Source organism: Hemitrygon akajei, chromosome 19 (genome assembly GCF_048418815.1).
Source record: "Hemitrygon akajei chromosome 19, sHemAka1.3, whole genome shotgun sequence".
Lineage (NCBI taxonomy): Eukaryota > Metazoa > Chordata > Chondrichthyes > Myliobatiformes > Dasyatidae > Hemitrygon > Hemitrygon akajei.
Window position 1 is genome coordinate 74,677,124 of NC_133142.1, and position 17,440 is coordinate 74,694,563.

General features: G+C 44.8%; 1 protein-coding gene across 1 annotated transcript; it reads left to right on the plus strand.

Moving 5' to 3' along the window:
- The first annotated feature begins 1,133 nt into the window (after positions 1-1,133).
- On the plus strand, positions 1,134-15,711 carry LOC140742076 (hyaluronidase-1-like). The gene is made up of 4 exons (XM_073072897.1): positions 1,134-1,527; positions 4,073-5,050; positions 6,917-7,006; positions 11,389-15,711. The coding sequence occupies exons 2-4, from the start codon at positions 4,145-4,147 to the stop codon at positions 11,713-11,715; spliced, it is 1,323 nt and encodes a 440-aa protein (XP_072928998.1). The 5' UTR covers positions 1,134-1,527; positions 4,073-4,144; the 3' UTR covers positions 11,716-15,711.
- Positions 15,712-17,440: the final 1,729 nt, after the last annotated feature.

Consider the following 17,440-nt stretch of genomic DNA (forward strand, 5'->3'; position numbering starts at 1 on the left):
TCCAGGAATTAACCTTGTGAACCTACTAAGTTTTTTACACAGAGGGTTGTGGGTGCCTGGAATGACTTGCCAGGGATGGTGGTGGAGGCTAAAACATTAGGGGTATTTAAGAGCCTCTTGGACAGGCACATGGATGAAAGAAAAATGGAGGGTTATGGGGTAGTGTGGGTTTAGTACTTTTTTTAAAGGATTATATGGGTCAGCTCAACATGGAGGGCTGAAGGGCCTGTACTGTGCTGTAGTGTTCTCTGGTTCTATGGTACAAGTAACTGATATATAACAAAGAAAACTTTACACTGTCTTTCCATATTCCTCCTTCAGCTTTTACCTCTTCCGTTTATACCCTCTCATCATCTTGCCCCCTCACCTGGCTTTACCCATCACCTACTAGCTTGTACTCCTCCCCCTCTTCCCACCACTTTATTCTGGATTCTACCCCCTTTTCCCCACTCCTGATGAAGGGTCTCGGCCTGAAACGTCGACTGTTTATTCCTTCTACAGATGCTGCCTGACCTGCTGAGTTTCTCCCGCATTTTGTGCACGTTGGTCAACATTTCCAGCATCTGCAGAATCTCTTGTGCTACAGATACTGGTTGTGTACCACATGTACATGGAGGGCAGCCCCTATCTGCATATGTGAAAAAGCTGCTCATCGCCTCCTGCTTGCATTTTAGCCCCACCGTCTTCATATTTCGTCGCCCGATGTGAAGGCAGCGAGACGGGAAGAGGGTGTCCTGGTAAACCAGCTCTCTGCAGGTATTGGTGGCAAACAATCGAGTCTCCCCTCACCCCACCATCCCCCGAGGTTGTCTGCCTGGGGTTATGTTCAAATATGTCTTTCACAACCTTTGGACACTGCAGGGGATAAATTGCTTCCTTAGATGACGATGGCTATATTTTAATCTAGTTGGATATTTGTGATTGTTTTATTTATAGTGCTTTGTTGTAGTATTGAAATAAACTTCTGTTTGATTTAAAAATAACAGACACTGCTTGATCCACTGATTTCTTCCGGCAGAAGTTTTGTTGCTCCGGATTCTGAGCCTTGCCCGCATATGTTAAATGTTCCCAGCAGCTTCTGTTTTCGTTTCCGCTAACTTCACTATTTTAAGCTCCTCCCTTGTGCTCAAACCCTTCCCTAATTCTGTGACCTCCTGGGATGAGACTCTCCACGTCGACCACTTCCCCATGAAGCGCAAATTGCGGTCACGGACGCCACAGCTTCGCTAGTTTCGAGGCACCGAACTCAATTCCACCCCCCTTGAATCAAATAGGGCGATGCAGCTCGCTCCATTATCCGTCCAATTAGCGAGCTCAGCGATGCGGGATTTGGCTTGAATTGCAACGGGAGCAGCCATACGGGAATCAGAGGCCTCAGTAGAGAACTGTTTGCGGACACCAGGCCATCCCAGGCAGAAAATGCGCTTGGGGAAAAGGAATTAACTTTAAAAAGAAAAGTGTTTAGATTTACTTGAACTTGATCTATCTTTCACAATTTCCGCCGAATGCCACACCTCTGGAAGATGGGTAAGAACTGATAAACAGGGTCTGAGACATTTTATCCATTGTTACTGTGTTTTAAAATAATTGGAAGACGAACGAGAGAAGCGATCTCACTCACTCACTCACTCACAGGTTGATTACCTTTCCTCTCTCATCTTGGTTCTCTCTCACCCTTTTTCTCCTATCTGCCCGTTACCCCCAGTAGTTCCCCTCCCCTTTACTCCATTGTTCACTGTCCTCTCCTATTAGATTCTTCCTTCTTCAGCCCTATACCTCTTCCACATATCACCTCTCAGCTTCTCACTACGTCCCTCCTCCCTCCTCCACCAACCTCACTTGGTCTCCTGATCTGCCAACTTGCACCCCTCCCCTTCCCTCATCTTACTTTGGCTTCTGCCTCATTGCTTTCCAGTCCTGATGAAGGGTCCTTGGCCCTGAATGTGGACTGTTTATTTCCCACTCCATAGATGCTGCTTGGCTTGCTGATAATGGTAGATAGAGTGGATGTGGAAAGGATGTTTGTGATAGTGCTGGAGACTAGAACTCGAGGGGCCACCCTCAGAATAAAGGGACGTCCATTTGGAACAGAAGTGAGGAGGAACTTCTTTAGCCAGTGTAGTGAATATGCAGAATTGATTACCACAGATAATCACGGAGGCCAAATCATTAGGTATATTTAAAGTGGAGATTTCTAGGTTCTTGATTAGTCAGGACATCAGCGATTGTGGGTGGAAGGCAGGAGAATGGGGTTGAGAGGGACAACGAATCAGCCATGGTGGAGTGGCAGAGCAGACTCAGCATTACCCGAGAATCCTTCATTTGCTCCAGCTCCATGCTGGGTAAAGGGAAGTTATGTTCTTCAAAGACCTTTTTTTTTGCCTGAGTTGACTGCGCTCTATCTGTAAACTATCCTTGCCTGGACATTATCTTAACCTTTACCTTGCCACATCCTTCAATCACCCATCTTTACCAGCACTTGACCCATAGCCTTCTAGGGCTTGGCAGTTAGATCTAGTCTAGATGTTTATAAAATGTTGTGAAATTACTTGCCTCCACCACCACCTCCTCAGGGAGTGTGTTCCAACCATCCTCTGGGCAAAAGCAAATCTAACTTAGATCTGCTGTGAATTTCTTACTCATCTGAAACCTATGCCATCTATTTTGAGATATCTGCAGTGAAAATGCAGCAATAGGGTGGCTCCTCACAACATCGTACACTTGTATCAAATTCTCCCCTCAGTCTCCTCTGCTCCAAAGAAAACAAACCCAGCCTATCCTATTCTATCTCATAACCGAAATGTTCCATCCCAAGCAACAGCCTGATCCTTTCCTCCCTGGTCATTGCAGTCATGAACTTCAGACAGTCTGGTGTCCAGAATTGCACAGATGATAGTCTGGGTATGGACCAACCAGTAGTGTTGCAAGAGACTGTAGATGTGTAATTTGGTGCTACACACGAAGTGCTGGAGGGACTCGGCAGATCAGGCAGCATCTGAGGGAAATTGGTCAGTCAATATTTTGGGTTGAGTCCCATCCTGACCTGTAGAGTTCCACCAGTGTTTTCTGTGTTGACCCAGCCAATAGTTACACAGATGTAACACACGCTGCACTTGCTTTCTGTGCCTTGGCTGATGAAGCCATGTGTTCTGTATGCCGTACAAGACCATAAGGCATGGGAGCAGAATTAGCCTCTGGGCCCATCGAGTCTGCCTTGCCGTTCCTTCATGGCTGATTTATTAACCTTCTCAACACTGTTCTCCTCCCTTCTCCCTGTAACCATTGATGCCTGAATAACCAAGAATCTATCAACCTCTGCTTTAAATATACCCAATGACTTGGCCTCCACAACCATCCATGGCAATGAATTCCACAAATTCACCACCCTCTGGCTAAAGAAATTCCTCATTTCTGTTCTAAATGGGTGCCCCTCTAATGAGGCTGTGCCCGCTGATCCTACAGGAAATGTGTTCTCGCCATCCACTCTATTTGGGCCTTTCAATATTCAGTAGGTTTCATTAGCACAGAATTGGGCCATTCGGCCCATCGAGTATGCTTCACTGTTCCATCATGGCTGATTTATTATCCCTCTCACCCCCATTCTCCTGCCTTCTCCCTGTAACTTTTGACACCCTAACTAACCAAGAACCTGCCAACCTCGGCTTTAAAAATATTCAATTACTTGGTCTTCACAGCCATTTCTGGCAATGAATTCCACAGATTCACTACCCTCTGGCTATATTCCTCCTCACCTCTGTTCTGTGTGCCTTGGCTCCTATCATATCCTCTCTAGATCTCTAGGCCTTTCAATATTTGAATAGGATTCGGTGTGATTCTCCCCCCACCCCCCACCCCACTCTTCTGAAGAATGTGCCCAAAGCCATCAAATGCTCCAGATACTTTAACTCTTTCATTCCCGGAATTATTCTCGTGAACTTCCTCTGGACAAATGTTATTTGTGTTTGAATAATACTTCTTAATTCACAAACTGATATAAGAATTCTGTGAAAATACATTTAATGTGGAAAAAATTCCAAGATTTTCCATAATTCTTTATCTTCTAATTCTACAGCACAATATGTAACTGCACACAAAGTGTGAACAGGCTGATTTGCCAAAGAGTGGGAAAACAAGTTTATTAGACATGATTCTCACCACAGCACCAATATTTTTATTGTGCATGTGCAATTTGATACTGGGACATTTACTGAGACAAACAAGAGTCCCAGTTATACCCAACAAGCCGTTCATAACTGTGTGGAATGCTCCTACTGCTGCCTGCAAATCATCCTTTGGCATTGACCTGAACCTGGACATTTTCGATATAATTTCAAACCAGAATGACTCATTCACTGGGCAAAGCATCACCATCTTTTATGAAAATGAATTGGGCCTTTACCCCCACTATACTGATGGTGGGGTATCTGTAAATGGGGGCACTCCCCAGAACTCCAGTTTGAAGTATCATCTCATGAAGGCCAAAGTAGATGTGGAGAAACTTATACCACTGGAAGATTATGATGGGCTGTCTGTCATTGACTGGGAATCCTGGAGGCCCTTGTGGTCAAGGGACTGGGATTGGAAGGATATCTACCATAGGAAATCAAAACAGTTGGTCCGAAAGCGACATCCTGATTGGTCTGAGAAGCAAGTGGCAAAACAAGCCCAAATTGAATATGAACATGCAGCCATGGGCTTTATGGTACCGACCTTGAAGTTATCGAAAATTCTTAGGCCTTGGGGCTTATGGGGCTATTATGGTTTTCCTTGTTGCTACAATGACATGTTTACCAAAAATTACACTGGAAAGTGTCCAGGTATTGAGATGAAGAGGAATGACCAGCTTGCTTGGCTCTGGAAGGAGAGTAGTGCTTTGTACCCAAGCATTTACCTCAATGACTGGCATCGAATAACCCAGAATACACAGAGGTTTGTTCATTATCGAATCAAAGAGGCCATGCGTCATGCTCAACGGGGAGCGAATTACAGTTTGCCGGTCCTCCCGTACGCTCGGATTGTATACGCCAACACCATGGACTTCCTAACTGAGGTAATCCATCCAGTTTTCAGCTCCCTCGGGAAATGCTCAAAAAGGGGCAAGGCTGTGTTGAGAACTTCTATGTAGAGAGGGGTCCTTGCAGGTCATAACGTAGATTCCAAAGACAGAAGGAAAGCTGCATATGCCAGAAATCAGAAATAAAAACAGGAAATTGGTGGTCAGAAAATGTCTGTGGGGTGAGAAACAGAGTCAGCGTCTCAACAGGTAACCTTAAGACATTAGTTTCCTTTCTCTCACCACTCCGTGGAGATACAGTGAGTACTTCCAAAACGATTGATTTAGTGAGTATTTCCAGCCTTTCAGTCAGTGGTCCATCTTCTGGCAGCAGATGTTTGCAGAATTTTTCCAATAATCCTACTAATGCTTGTGACACAATCCACAGTAATTTGGGATTATAAAAAATGAATGCTACAAAAGATATGCTATGTGCTCCAGAACAATATTTAAAACAAATAATTACTTTTGAAATTCATTACAATTAATAAACAGGCTATTTATATTTTTTATTAATCTAGAGATTAGGCATGGAATAAGCCCTTCCAGTCACTTGATGGTGAAGGTCCTGAGGCTCCCATACTTCCTCCTGATGGCAGCAGCAAGATGAGAGCATGGCCTAGGTGGTGGGGGTCCTTGATGATGAATGGTCCTTTCCTACGACAGTGCTCCATGTAGATGTGCTCAGTGGTGGGGAGAGCTTTACTTGTGATGGATGGACCTAATCCACTACTTGTTGTAGGATTTTCTGTCAAAGAACATTGGTGTTTTCATACCAGTCCATGATGCAACTAGTTAATGTACCCTTCACCACATATCTTATAGGAGTTTGTCAAAGTTTTAGATATTATACCGAATATTTGCGAATTTCTAAGGAAGTAGATGCACTGCCGTGCTTACTTCATAATTTCATTTACATGCTGGACCCAGGAGAGATCTAAGTTGCTGGGCCCATCTCTGATCCCCCAATGAGGAATGGCTCAAAGACCTCTGATTTCCTTTTCCCTGAAGTCAATAATCAGCTCCTTCATCTTGCTGATATTGAGTGAGAGGTTGTTGTTTAGGCACCACTCAGCCAGATTTTCAATCTCCCTCCTGTATGTGATTCATCACCACTTTTAAAACAGATGAGGAAGAATTTCTCTAGCTAGAGGGTGGTGAATCATTGCCACAGATGGTTTGGAAGCAAAGTCATTGGGTATAGTTAAAACAGGTTAATAGGTTTTTGAATAGTAGGGTCAAAGGTCTCAGGGAGAAGGCTGGAGAATGGATTGAGAGGGATAATAAAACAGCCATGATGGAATGGCAGTGCAGACTTGATTTTGCTGACTGGAGTAATTCTGCTCTTGTGTCTTGTGGTCAAAATATAGAAAAATCTGATTGGTTGGTATTGATTAGGTCAGGAAACTCATACGTGGTCAGGTCATTCACTTTGGAGGACATTTAGGGAAATGTAAAAAGCCTTCCTTACCCCACAAAGGAATAAATGAAACAAAGCAAACCAACAACCTTAGTTCATCTCAAAGCTCTCAGCTGGGTCCCGGCTGTCAGGCATTTACTGATCCTGGCAGAAACGGTCTATTTTTGTATGAATGTCTATTCAAAAGATTTAATGCTTAATTTCCCAATAAATCAATGAAAGGACAACACAAAGCTGAAAAAGATGACACACAGTTGCACATAGTGCTTGAGAAAATTAAGTTGTAATATTTTTAATAAACATTTATTTTTCACTTTTCGTTCAATTTCACTGCTGGGTGAGATGCTATGACCAAAGCCAGTCCAGTGGGCTGAGATGCATGGATACCTAGACCTTTGGAAAATAGTATGACGGGTTATTTTTTTTTTTCTTCAATTTTTCAGACTGACTTGGTCCACAGTATTGGAGAAAGTGTTGCGATGGGAGCTGCAGGAATTGTTCTTTGGGGGAACAAGGATTATGCCCGCTCACAGGTAAAGTCTGATCTTTAGTGTGTAGTGTACAGGACACTCACACTGGGGTGACGTTCTGTGGACTTTATTTAACTGATTATCTTTCTATCCTTCCCAATTTTAATCTCTGTTCTCTACTGACCCACCCAAACCATTACAGTCACCAAACTGAAATAAACTCCACTTTGTCAATGTATTTTTGTACTCGGAAACAAGGTGAAGGGTCATGGCTCATAGAACAGGAAAGCTGAAGAAGAATAATCATTAGTCATTTTAGGTTCATGAAGTTTGTGGGAAGATGTAGTGTTTCGCAATAGTGAAGATACAAGAGACTGGAATCTGGAGAAAAACAAAACAAGCTGCTTAAGAAATACACACAAGAAAAGATCTGCAGATGCTGGAGATCCCAGCAACACGCACAAAATGCTGGAGGAACTCGGCAGGCCAGGTAGCATCTATGAAAAAGAGTTAGTCCTGGAGTCCTGATGTAGGGTCTTGAGCCGAAACGTTGACTATACTCTTTTCCATAGATGCTGCTTAGCCTGCTGAGTTCTTCCAGCATTTTGTGCATGTACTCACTGTACAGCCTCTTGATAAGCACTGTTTATGTGCTGTAGTGCTCTGTGACTCTAAAACCTGATCATATTAGTTCCCAAACCCCCATTTCCTTTTCCTTCTCTCACCTTATCTCTTTGCCTGCTCATCACCTCCGTCTGGTGCTTCTCCCCTCTTCTTTCTTCCATGGCCTTTCTGTTCTCTCCTATCAGAATCCCCCCCTTTCTCCAGCCCTGTAACTCCTTCACCAATCAACTTCCCAGCTCTTTACTTCATCCCTGCCCCTCCTGGTTTCACCTTTCACCTTGTGTTTCTTCCTTTCCTCCCCTACCTTCTTACTTGGACTCGTCTTTGTGTTTCTCCAGGCCTGCCAAAGGGTCTTGGCCCGATACACCATCTGTACTTTTTTCCACAGATGCTGACTGGCCTGATGAGTTCCTCCAGCATTTTGTGTGTGTTGCTTCAGAAACACAGTGGTCAGGCAGTATCTATGGAGGGAAACAGGTAGTCAGTGTTTTGGATCAGACCCTTCATCACTCCAGATGAAAGGTTCAACTCCAAGTGCTGACTGGCCACTTGCATCCATTGGGCTATACTGTTCAATGTTCTCCAAAGATGCTCCCTGACCACTGAGTTCCTCCAGCAGCTTGATATTTTGCTCACAGTACTGAAGCCCTGAAAAATTTTAAGTGTACTAATTAAATTGAGAGAGGTTTGTGATAGATGGAGATAGAATCCTTGATATTTAGACACTCTCCCTCATTCTATCACATCCCTGATAAGTTTCCATCATCAGCCTCCCAGGCATGTGGAGATTTACAACAATTGGCTGGGAGGTGCTGTTCTAATACTGATTTTTTTTTACTCTTCCTTTACATCACTCCCTAGCTATTTTTTAAAAATGCCACATCGATATCACGGTAGCTTAGCAGTTAGCACAAAGCTGTTACAGCTCATGATGTCAGAGTTCAATTCTGACATCATCGGTAAGGAGCTTGTTCAATGCATGGGTTTTCTGCAAGCTCTCTGGTTTCCACCCACAGTCCAAAGACATACTAGCTAGTAGACATTGTAAATTGTCCCATGATTAGGCTAAGGTTAAATCAGGTTTGCTGGGCAACAAGGCTTGAAGGGCCAAAAAGGCCTATTCCATGTAGTGCCACTAAATTTAAAGCTGATTAGTGCATCATCACAGTGAGAAATAAATCCTTGAATCCAGAGTAACAAACATCCTGTTCTCCTTTATACTGTAGAAATTACAACAAACAATCTTGAATCTTGAAAATTATTGAGAATTGATTTTCACTGTACAGGTGCTAACACAGCGATTTCTGGCCAGTGATGTCATAGACAGCACAACCCAGGAACAGGCCCTTGGGCCCACAGTGTTGTGTCAAACCAATTAAATTAGTCATCAAGTGACCAACTAAACTAACCACTTTTGCCTACACAATATCATAATGGCCAGGCAGTATCTAGGAAAAGAATACAGTCGACGATTCTGGCTGAAACCTTCAGCAGGACTACAGAAACAAAGCTGAGGAGTAGATTTGAAAGGTGGGGGTGGGGAGAGGGAAACATAAGGTGATGGGTGAAACCTGAAGGGAGAGGAATGAAGTAAAGAGCTGGGAGGTTGGTTGGTGAAAGAGACAGAAGGCCGTGGAAGAAAGAAAAGGGTGGGGTGGGGGGGCACCAGAGGAAGGTGACGGGCAGGCATCACAACCTGAGTGTGGCCTCATCATGACAGTGTGGGAGGCCATGAATAAACATATCAGAATGGGAAGTGGATTTAAAATGGGTGGCCACAGGGAGATCCCACTTCTGGCTGATAGAGCATAGGTGCTCAGTGAAGCAGTCTCCCAATCTACATCGGGTCTCGCTGATGTACAGGAGGCCACACCGGGAGCACCGGATACCCCAACAGATTCACAGGTGAAGTGTCTCCTCAACTGGAAGGACTGCTTAGGGCCCTAAATGGTAGTGAGGAAGGTGGTGTTGGGGCAGATATAGCACTTGTTCCCTTGCAAGGATAAGTGCCAGGAGGGAGATCAGTAGGGAGTGACGAATCGACCAGGGAGTCGCATAGGGAGTGCTCCCTGCAGAAAGTGGAGGAGAGGGAAAGATGAGCTTGGTGGTGGGATCCCGCCACCCTGTCGATCCATGGCCTCCTCCACTGTCGTGATGAGACCACACTTGGATTGGAGGAACAACACCTTATTTTCTGTTTGGGTAGCCTCCAACCTGATCGCATGAACATCTATAAAATTGCTGATGATATATTGTTGGTAGAATCTCAGGTGGTGACAAGAGGGCGTAACAGGAGTGAGATATGCCAACTAGTGGAGTGGTGCTGCAGCAACAACCTGGCACTCGATGTCAGTAGGGTGAAAGAGCTGATTGTGGACTTCAGGAAGGGTAAAACGAAAGAACACACACCAATCCTCATAGAGGGATCAGAAGTGGAGAGAGTGAGCAGTATCAGGTTCCTGGGTGTCAAGATCTCTGAGGATCTAATCTGGTTCCAACATATCGAGGTAGTCATAAAGAAGGCAAGACAGCGACTATACTTCATTGGGAGTTTGAAGAGATTTGTTATGTCAACAAATACACTCAAAAACTTCCATCGTTGTACCGTGGAGGGCATTCTGACGGGCTGCATCACTGTCTGGTATGGAGGTGGGGGGAAAGAAGCTGCAGAAGGTTGTAAATCTAGTCGGCTCCATCTTGGGTACTGGCCTACAAAGTACCCAGGACATCTTCAGGGAGCGTTGTCTCAGAAAGGCAGCGTCCATTATTAAAGACCTCCAGCACCCAGGACATGCCCTTTTCTCACTGTTACCATCAGGTAGGAGGTACAGAAGCCTGAAGGCACACACTCAGCCATTCAGGTACAGCTTCTTCCCCTCTGCCATCCGATTCCTAAATGGATGTTGAATCCTTGGACACTACCTCACATTTTTAAAATAATATTTATGTTTTTTGCACTTTTTAAAAAATCTAGTCGGTATACATATACTGTAATTGATTTACTTGTTTATTTATTATTTTTATTATATTTATTACTTTTCTCTCTAGGTTATGTATTGCATTGAGCTGCTGCTGCTAAGTTAAAAGATTTCATGTCACATGCCGGTGATAATAAACCTGATTCTGATTCTGATTTCTCGAACTTTCAGTGATGCCCCCCCCCCCCCCATCATCTTCCATCCTTTTTCCCCCTCTCTAGCCTTATCTCTTTGCCCATCCATTGTCTCCCTCTGGTGCTCCTTTTCTTCCTTCCATGGCCTTCTGTCTCTTTCACCAATCAACTGCCCAGCACTTTACTTCATCCCTCCCCCTGCAGGTATCACCTATCATCTTGTGTTTCTCTCTCCCCTCCCCCAACCTTTTAAATCTACTCCCCATCTTTTTTTCTCCAGTCCTGCCAAAGGGTTTCAGCCCAAAACATCAACTGTACTCTTTTCCTAGATGCTGCCTGGCCTGCTGAGTTCCTCCAGCATTTTGTGTGTGTGTTGCTTGGATTTCCAGCATCTGCAGTTTTTCTTGTTTGCAATATTCATAATAACCCATTTTCCCATATTCATGTGCCTATCTAAACATCTCTTAAGAGTCCCTAATGTCCCTACCTCTCTCAGCATCCCAAGCACTCACCACTCTGTGGTGGTGGGAAACAACTTGTCTCTCAGATTTTTTTTTAACTTTAGTGCATGCCCTCTGGTATTAGATGTTGTAAGAAAAACTTAAACTGATTTCAAGATATCCTATCTGTTGAGATACTTTTGAAGTTTGGATTGTTGAGAATAAAGAAAGATTGTTTTTGTTTAAATGTAATGTTTTATTTCCTCTAGGAATCTTGTCTTGCTCTGAAAGAATACATCAGTGGACTGTTGGGTAAATATATTGTTAACATAACAAATTCTGCAATAAAATGCAGTTTGGCTTTGTGTAACAACCACGGCAGATGTGTGCGATCAAGCAACAGGACTCATACCTATCTGCATCTCAACCCAAAGTCCTTTTCCATAAAGGTGAACCCTTCAAACAAAGGGCTGCCATACATCCTATGGGGGCAGGAAACTGAAGAAGACGTGAAGGAAATGGCCAAGAGTTTTCAGTGCCAGTGTTACAATGGATGGATGGGGACACATTGTGAGATCAAAAGTGACATAGTGTAACTGTTAACCTGGATTTTAAGAATTGGTCCAATTTGCTCTTCCACCAAGTGAACATAGGAGGGCACCATCAAAAGGACACCATTTTGTGGCACGTTTCTTATCTGGAAAATGATATATCTTACTAAAAGTTGTTCCTTCAAATTCAAACTGTTAGCAGCTGCTTCTGAAAAGCATGAACCTAGTCAATTGGAGCTTGTCTTGTCCCTTAGCAACATTACCCTCTTCTTTTCCAAGGATCATCACTTGTCATAGTAGAGAAGCTTGTGAGTTCCTGAGAGTGATACCTTCTGGAGCTTAGCTACTAGTAGGGTCACCCATGGTGGTAAGGTCAAAGGGGATGATCTAGACAAAGAGTGATCTAACCAAACTCTCAATGGTGGAGCTGGCTGAAGATGTTGACACATCACAATGGGAGTGAAGACAGAGAAAGGCTGCAGCAGTGAAGGGTCCCCAGTCATAATGTGCCATTTGACCCTGACATCAATCAGTCAAGGACTGTGTGGTGACTGCCCGTGCATCAGCCTCCCCACGTTAAACAAAGTCACGCATAGGTATTCTCCATTCTCCAACATGGCTCAAGTGAGCGCTGTACTAACATCACTGGCATTAATATTAGTGTTATTGCAGCTGACCGTCCATAACTCTGAGAGCATCTATTTCTGCACTTTGAAGTATTTATGGTGATCATGAGCAGTGATTTTGACTGGTTTAATAAAATATAATAATACCACTTTTGCTATCCTGCAGAGAGAAACTAATCCAGTTATGCCAGGCATTTCAAAGTACAAATATGTCACCATCTACAACCCTGAGATTTATTTTCTTGTAGGATTTCACATATAAACACAATCATAATAAATAAATAAGGTGTATATATATAGAACGTGAGATGAAGAGTCCTTGAAAATGAGTCCATAGGTTGTGGGAACAGTTCAGTGATGGGGTGAGGGAAGTCATCCCTTCAGGCTCGAAAGCCTGGTTGCTCATGGGGTAGTAACTATTCCTGAACCTGGTGGTGTGCATCCTCAGGCTCTTGTACCTCCTTCCTGATGGCAACAGCAAGAGAGGTGTATGGCCTGCATGGTGGAGGTCCTTGATGATGGAGATGTATTCAATAGTGGGGAGTGCTTTATCCATGAAGGTCTGGGCTATACCCACAGCTTTTGTAGGCTTTTCAGTTCAAGGGCATTGGTGTTTCCAGGCTGTGATTCAACCAGTTAATACACTCTCCAATGCACTAAGTTTGTTTAAGTTTTAGATGATATGCTGAACCTTTGAAAATTTCTAAAAATGTAGAGGTGCTGCCATTTTTCTTTGTAATGGTACTTGTGTGCTGGGCCCAGGACAGATATCTGAAATTATAACAATGAGGAATGTAAAGTAGCTGACCCTCCCCGTCTTTGATCCCCCGATGAAGACTGGCTCATAGATCTCTGGTTTACTCCTCCATCTTGCTGACATTGAGAAGTTTTAATGGCACCACTCAGAGATTTTCAACCTCCTTCCTATATGTTGATTCATCACCACCTTTGATTCAGCCAAGGACAGAGGTGTTGTCAGCAGACTTTAACATTTATGATTCCTACTCCATTTAGAACATTTACTGTGCATGTTGGAAACCTAGATAATGTTAGTGTGTAGTCTGTAAGCTGACATAAAGGAATGCGGGGAGAAGGTAGGAGATAGAGGCTGAGAGGGAAAATGGACCAGGCATGAAGAAATAGTGGAGGAGTTTCGATGGGTTGAATGGGCTAATTCTGCTTCTATATCGTATAGTCTTATAAAAGGTAACTAGATAATGATCAACACCTGGTGAAACTCAGGAAGGCAGGTAGCACCTATGAAAATTAATAAACAATCAATATTTCAGGCTGAGACTCTTCACCAGGCGTGGAAAGAGTCAGAATCCAGATTAAGAAATTGGAGGGAGGGTTAAGAATATGAGCTGGCAGGTGGTAGGTGAGACAAAGTGAAGAGTAGGTGGGTGGGTGAGGGAGAAGGGCAATGAAGGAAGAAGCTGGCAGGTGGAAGAGGTAAAGGGCTGAAGTAAAAGGAATTTGATAGAAGAGGACAGTGGACCAAGGAAGAAAGGGAAGGAGAGGAAACAGGGAAGTGATGGGCAGGTGAGGAGAAGGAGTATCCAGAATGGGGAATGGAAAAAAGAGGAGGGAGCGGTGGGAAGAAATTAACATGTTAGAGAAATAAATGTTTATGCTGTCAGGCCGGAGGCAACCCAGATAGAATATGAGATGTTGCTTCTCCAACCTGAGTTTGGCCTTGTCATGGCAGTAGTTGGGGCAATGGACAGACATGTGGATGTGGGAATAGGAAGTCAAATTGAAATGGGTAGCCACTGTGAGACCTTGCCTTTTACAGTGGATAGTGATTGGATGTTCTGCTTTAGTAATTCTGAATTTGGAATAAATCTTACCATTAGACCACTAGAAATAATCACATCTTGGATGAATTAATGCCATGGTTTGACTGCCAGTACAGCAGCAGTCAAATGTCAGAAGTCAAAGTCGAGTTTTTTGTCATGCACAGGAAATGTGAAAAATCTACTTGTAGCAGCAACACAGACACGTAGCATCAGATCAGAATCAGGTTTATTATCACTAGCATATCAGGAAATTTGCTGTTTTGCAGCAGCAAGCAGTACATTGCAATACATAATGAAAACTATTTTTAAAAGTAAGTAGTGCAAAAAGAGAAAAGGAAAAAAAGGTCAGGTAGTGTACATGGGTTCATTATCCATTCAGAAAATTGATGGCAGAAGGGAAGAAGCTGTTCCTAAAGTGTTGAGTATGTGTATTCAGGCTCATGTACCTCCTCTTTGATGGTAGCAATGAGAAGAGGGCATGCCCTTTTCTCATTTATATGCACAGTATTTACAAGAACAGCATAAATTATACAGAGTTTATTTACAAACTCCTTACAGACAGTGGCTGGAATTATTCAAGAAAGAACACAACTGAAAGTCAGTGCAGTGCAAAGTGGTTGTGGGATTTGCTATATGGAGGTGGTGATCAGGGCTGTGAATGGTTGAAGCTGTTCTTAAAACTGATGGTGTGGGACTACAGGCTTCTGTACCTCCTGCCTTCATTTGGATTACAACGACTTTGATAATGAATTACTCTCAACGTTTCAGATGACATGTTTTGCTCAAGTTGCAGGAGAAGATCTTGAACATGGATCTTCTGACACAGAAGCAAAAATAATGACTGTAAACCTATGGAAACAAACTGAGGTTCAGTCTGGGTTGCTTATTTGATATCATGTCCAATGGTCCATCAACTAATATTCCATGATCAGGTTTTAGAGTCACAGAGCACTACCGTACAAAACCAGTGCTTATCTGGAGGCTGTGCAGTGAGTACATGCACAAAATGCTGGTGGAACTCAACAGGCCAAGCAGCATCTATGGAAAACAGTAGTTGACATTTTAGGCTAAGACTCAAGGGCTATATTCTTTTCCATAGATAGTGCCTGGCCTGCTGATTTCCTCCAGCATGTGTGTGTTGCTTGGATTTCCAACATCTATAGATTTTCTCTTGACAGTGAGTATATAGATTTTTTGACATGAATTTTGACAAGGTTAACCATTTCAGGGTTAAAGTCTCTCCAGTTTCCTCTGCACCTTCTCTGTAGCTGTGATATCCTTCAGAATATTACTGATGGTCCTGATAACGGGGCTTGTGCCGAAGTGTTGACTGTTCATTTTCCTCCAATAGATGCTTTCCAACAGCTGAATTCTCCCAGCATGTTGTATGTCTTGATAGCCTTCAGAAAGAGACCAGACTCCAGCTGATTTTCTCTGCTGGGAGTGAACCAGTTTACCCCAAAAGTTTCTGTTTCTGTGCACCCTATACAAATTACTAAACAAAATATACTTTATTCAAAAATATAATAATGTGTCTCAATCCTTTAAAAATGTTTCCATTACAGTATTTACATTTCCACACTTTTAGCCACCCATGTGGGATTCTGTTCGTATTTACATACCCTTGTTGAGGGGTATACTCCCCGCCCCCCCACCCCTCAACTCCAGCGGGAGAAGAACTCTAAACTGTGGTCCTTCCCCACCGGGCCCTTGCGGTGGCTGCACCGAGTTTGAGTGCGTCCCTCAGCACGTACTCCTGCAGCCGAGAATATGCCAGTCGGCAGCATTCCCCCACGGACATCTCCGTGTGCTGGAAGACCATCAAGTTTCAGGATGACCAAAGAGTGTCTTTCACCGAGTTGATGATCTGCCAGCAGCATTGGATGTTGGTCTCGGTGTGCGTCCCCGGGAACAGCCCGTAGATCAGAGAGTCCTCTGTCATGCAGCTGCTGGGGATGAACCTCGACACTGTCCCTTCCATCCTCCTCCACACCTTCTCCACGAACCCACAGTGTGCAAAGAGGTGGGTCACCGACTCCTCCTCACTGCAGTCCTCCCGTGGGCAGAGGGGTGTGGAGGCGACGTTCCGGGCGTACAGGAAGGATCGGACTGGGAAGGCCCCTCTCACCGCCAGCCCAGCGAGGTCTTGGTGCCTGTTGGTGAGGTCTGGCGATGAGGTGTTTTGCCAGATGAACTGGACTGTCTGCTCAGGGAACCACCCCACTGCGTCCATCACATCCTGCAGTGCCTGCAGGACCTTACGTGCTGACCATTGCCTGATGGCCCTGTGGTCAAAGGCGTTGACCTGAAAGAACTTCTCTATGAAGGACAGGTATGGTGGCAACGACCAGCTGACAGGGGTGTTGCGCGGTAAAGGGGCCAGACCCATCCCTCGTAACCAGGGCGACAGGTAGAACCTGGGCACGTAGTGGTACTTGGTGCCCACGTACCTGGGATCCACACACAACCTGATGCAGCCACACACGAAGCTGGCCATCAGGGTGAGGGCGACATTGGGAACGTTTTTGCTCCTGTTATCCAGGGACTTGTGCATGGTGGTCCGTCTGACCCGCTCCATCTTGGATCCCCAGACGAATCTGAAAACGGCTCGGGTGATTTCTGAGCTGAAGGAGCGGGGGACTGGCCACACCTGCGCCAAGTACAGCAGCCCTGAGAGCACCTCACACCTGATGACCAGGTTCTTGCCCGCTATCAATAGGGAGCGCCCTCCCCACAGCCCCAGTTTCTGTTTGACCTTGGCAGTCCACTCCTGCCAGTTCTTGTTGTGTGCCTCGGCCCCTCTGAACCAGATCCTCAACACCTTCATGTGATCAGCCCTGATGGTGAAGGGGTCACTGGATTGGTCAGACCAGTTGCTGAAGAGCATGGCTTCACTCTTCATGCAGTTGACCCTGGCGCCCAACACCTGCTCGAACTGTTCGCGGATGCCGATCAGCCTGCGAACTGACCTCGGATCAGAGCAGAAGACGGTGACGTCGTCCATGTACAGGGAGGTTTTGACTTGGGTCCCTCCACTGCCTGGCAGCGTCACCCCTCTTATGCCCCCATCCCTCCTGATGGCTTCGGCAAAGGGTTCTATGCAGCACACGAACAAGACAGGGGAGAGAGGGCAGCCCTGCCTGACTCCAGACCTGATGGGGAAGCTGTCTGTTTCCCACCCGTTGACCTGGACTGCGCTACAGATGTCCGTGTAGAGCAGTTTGATCCAATTCCAGATTCTCCCCCCAAATCCCATTTTGGAGAGTACATCCGCTGTGTACGTGTGCAATATCCTGTCGAAGGCTTTCTCCTGGTCCAAGCTGACCAGGCAGGCGTCCACCCCCC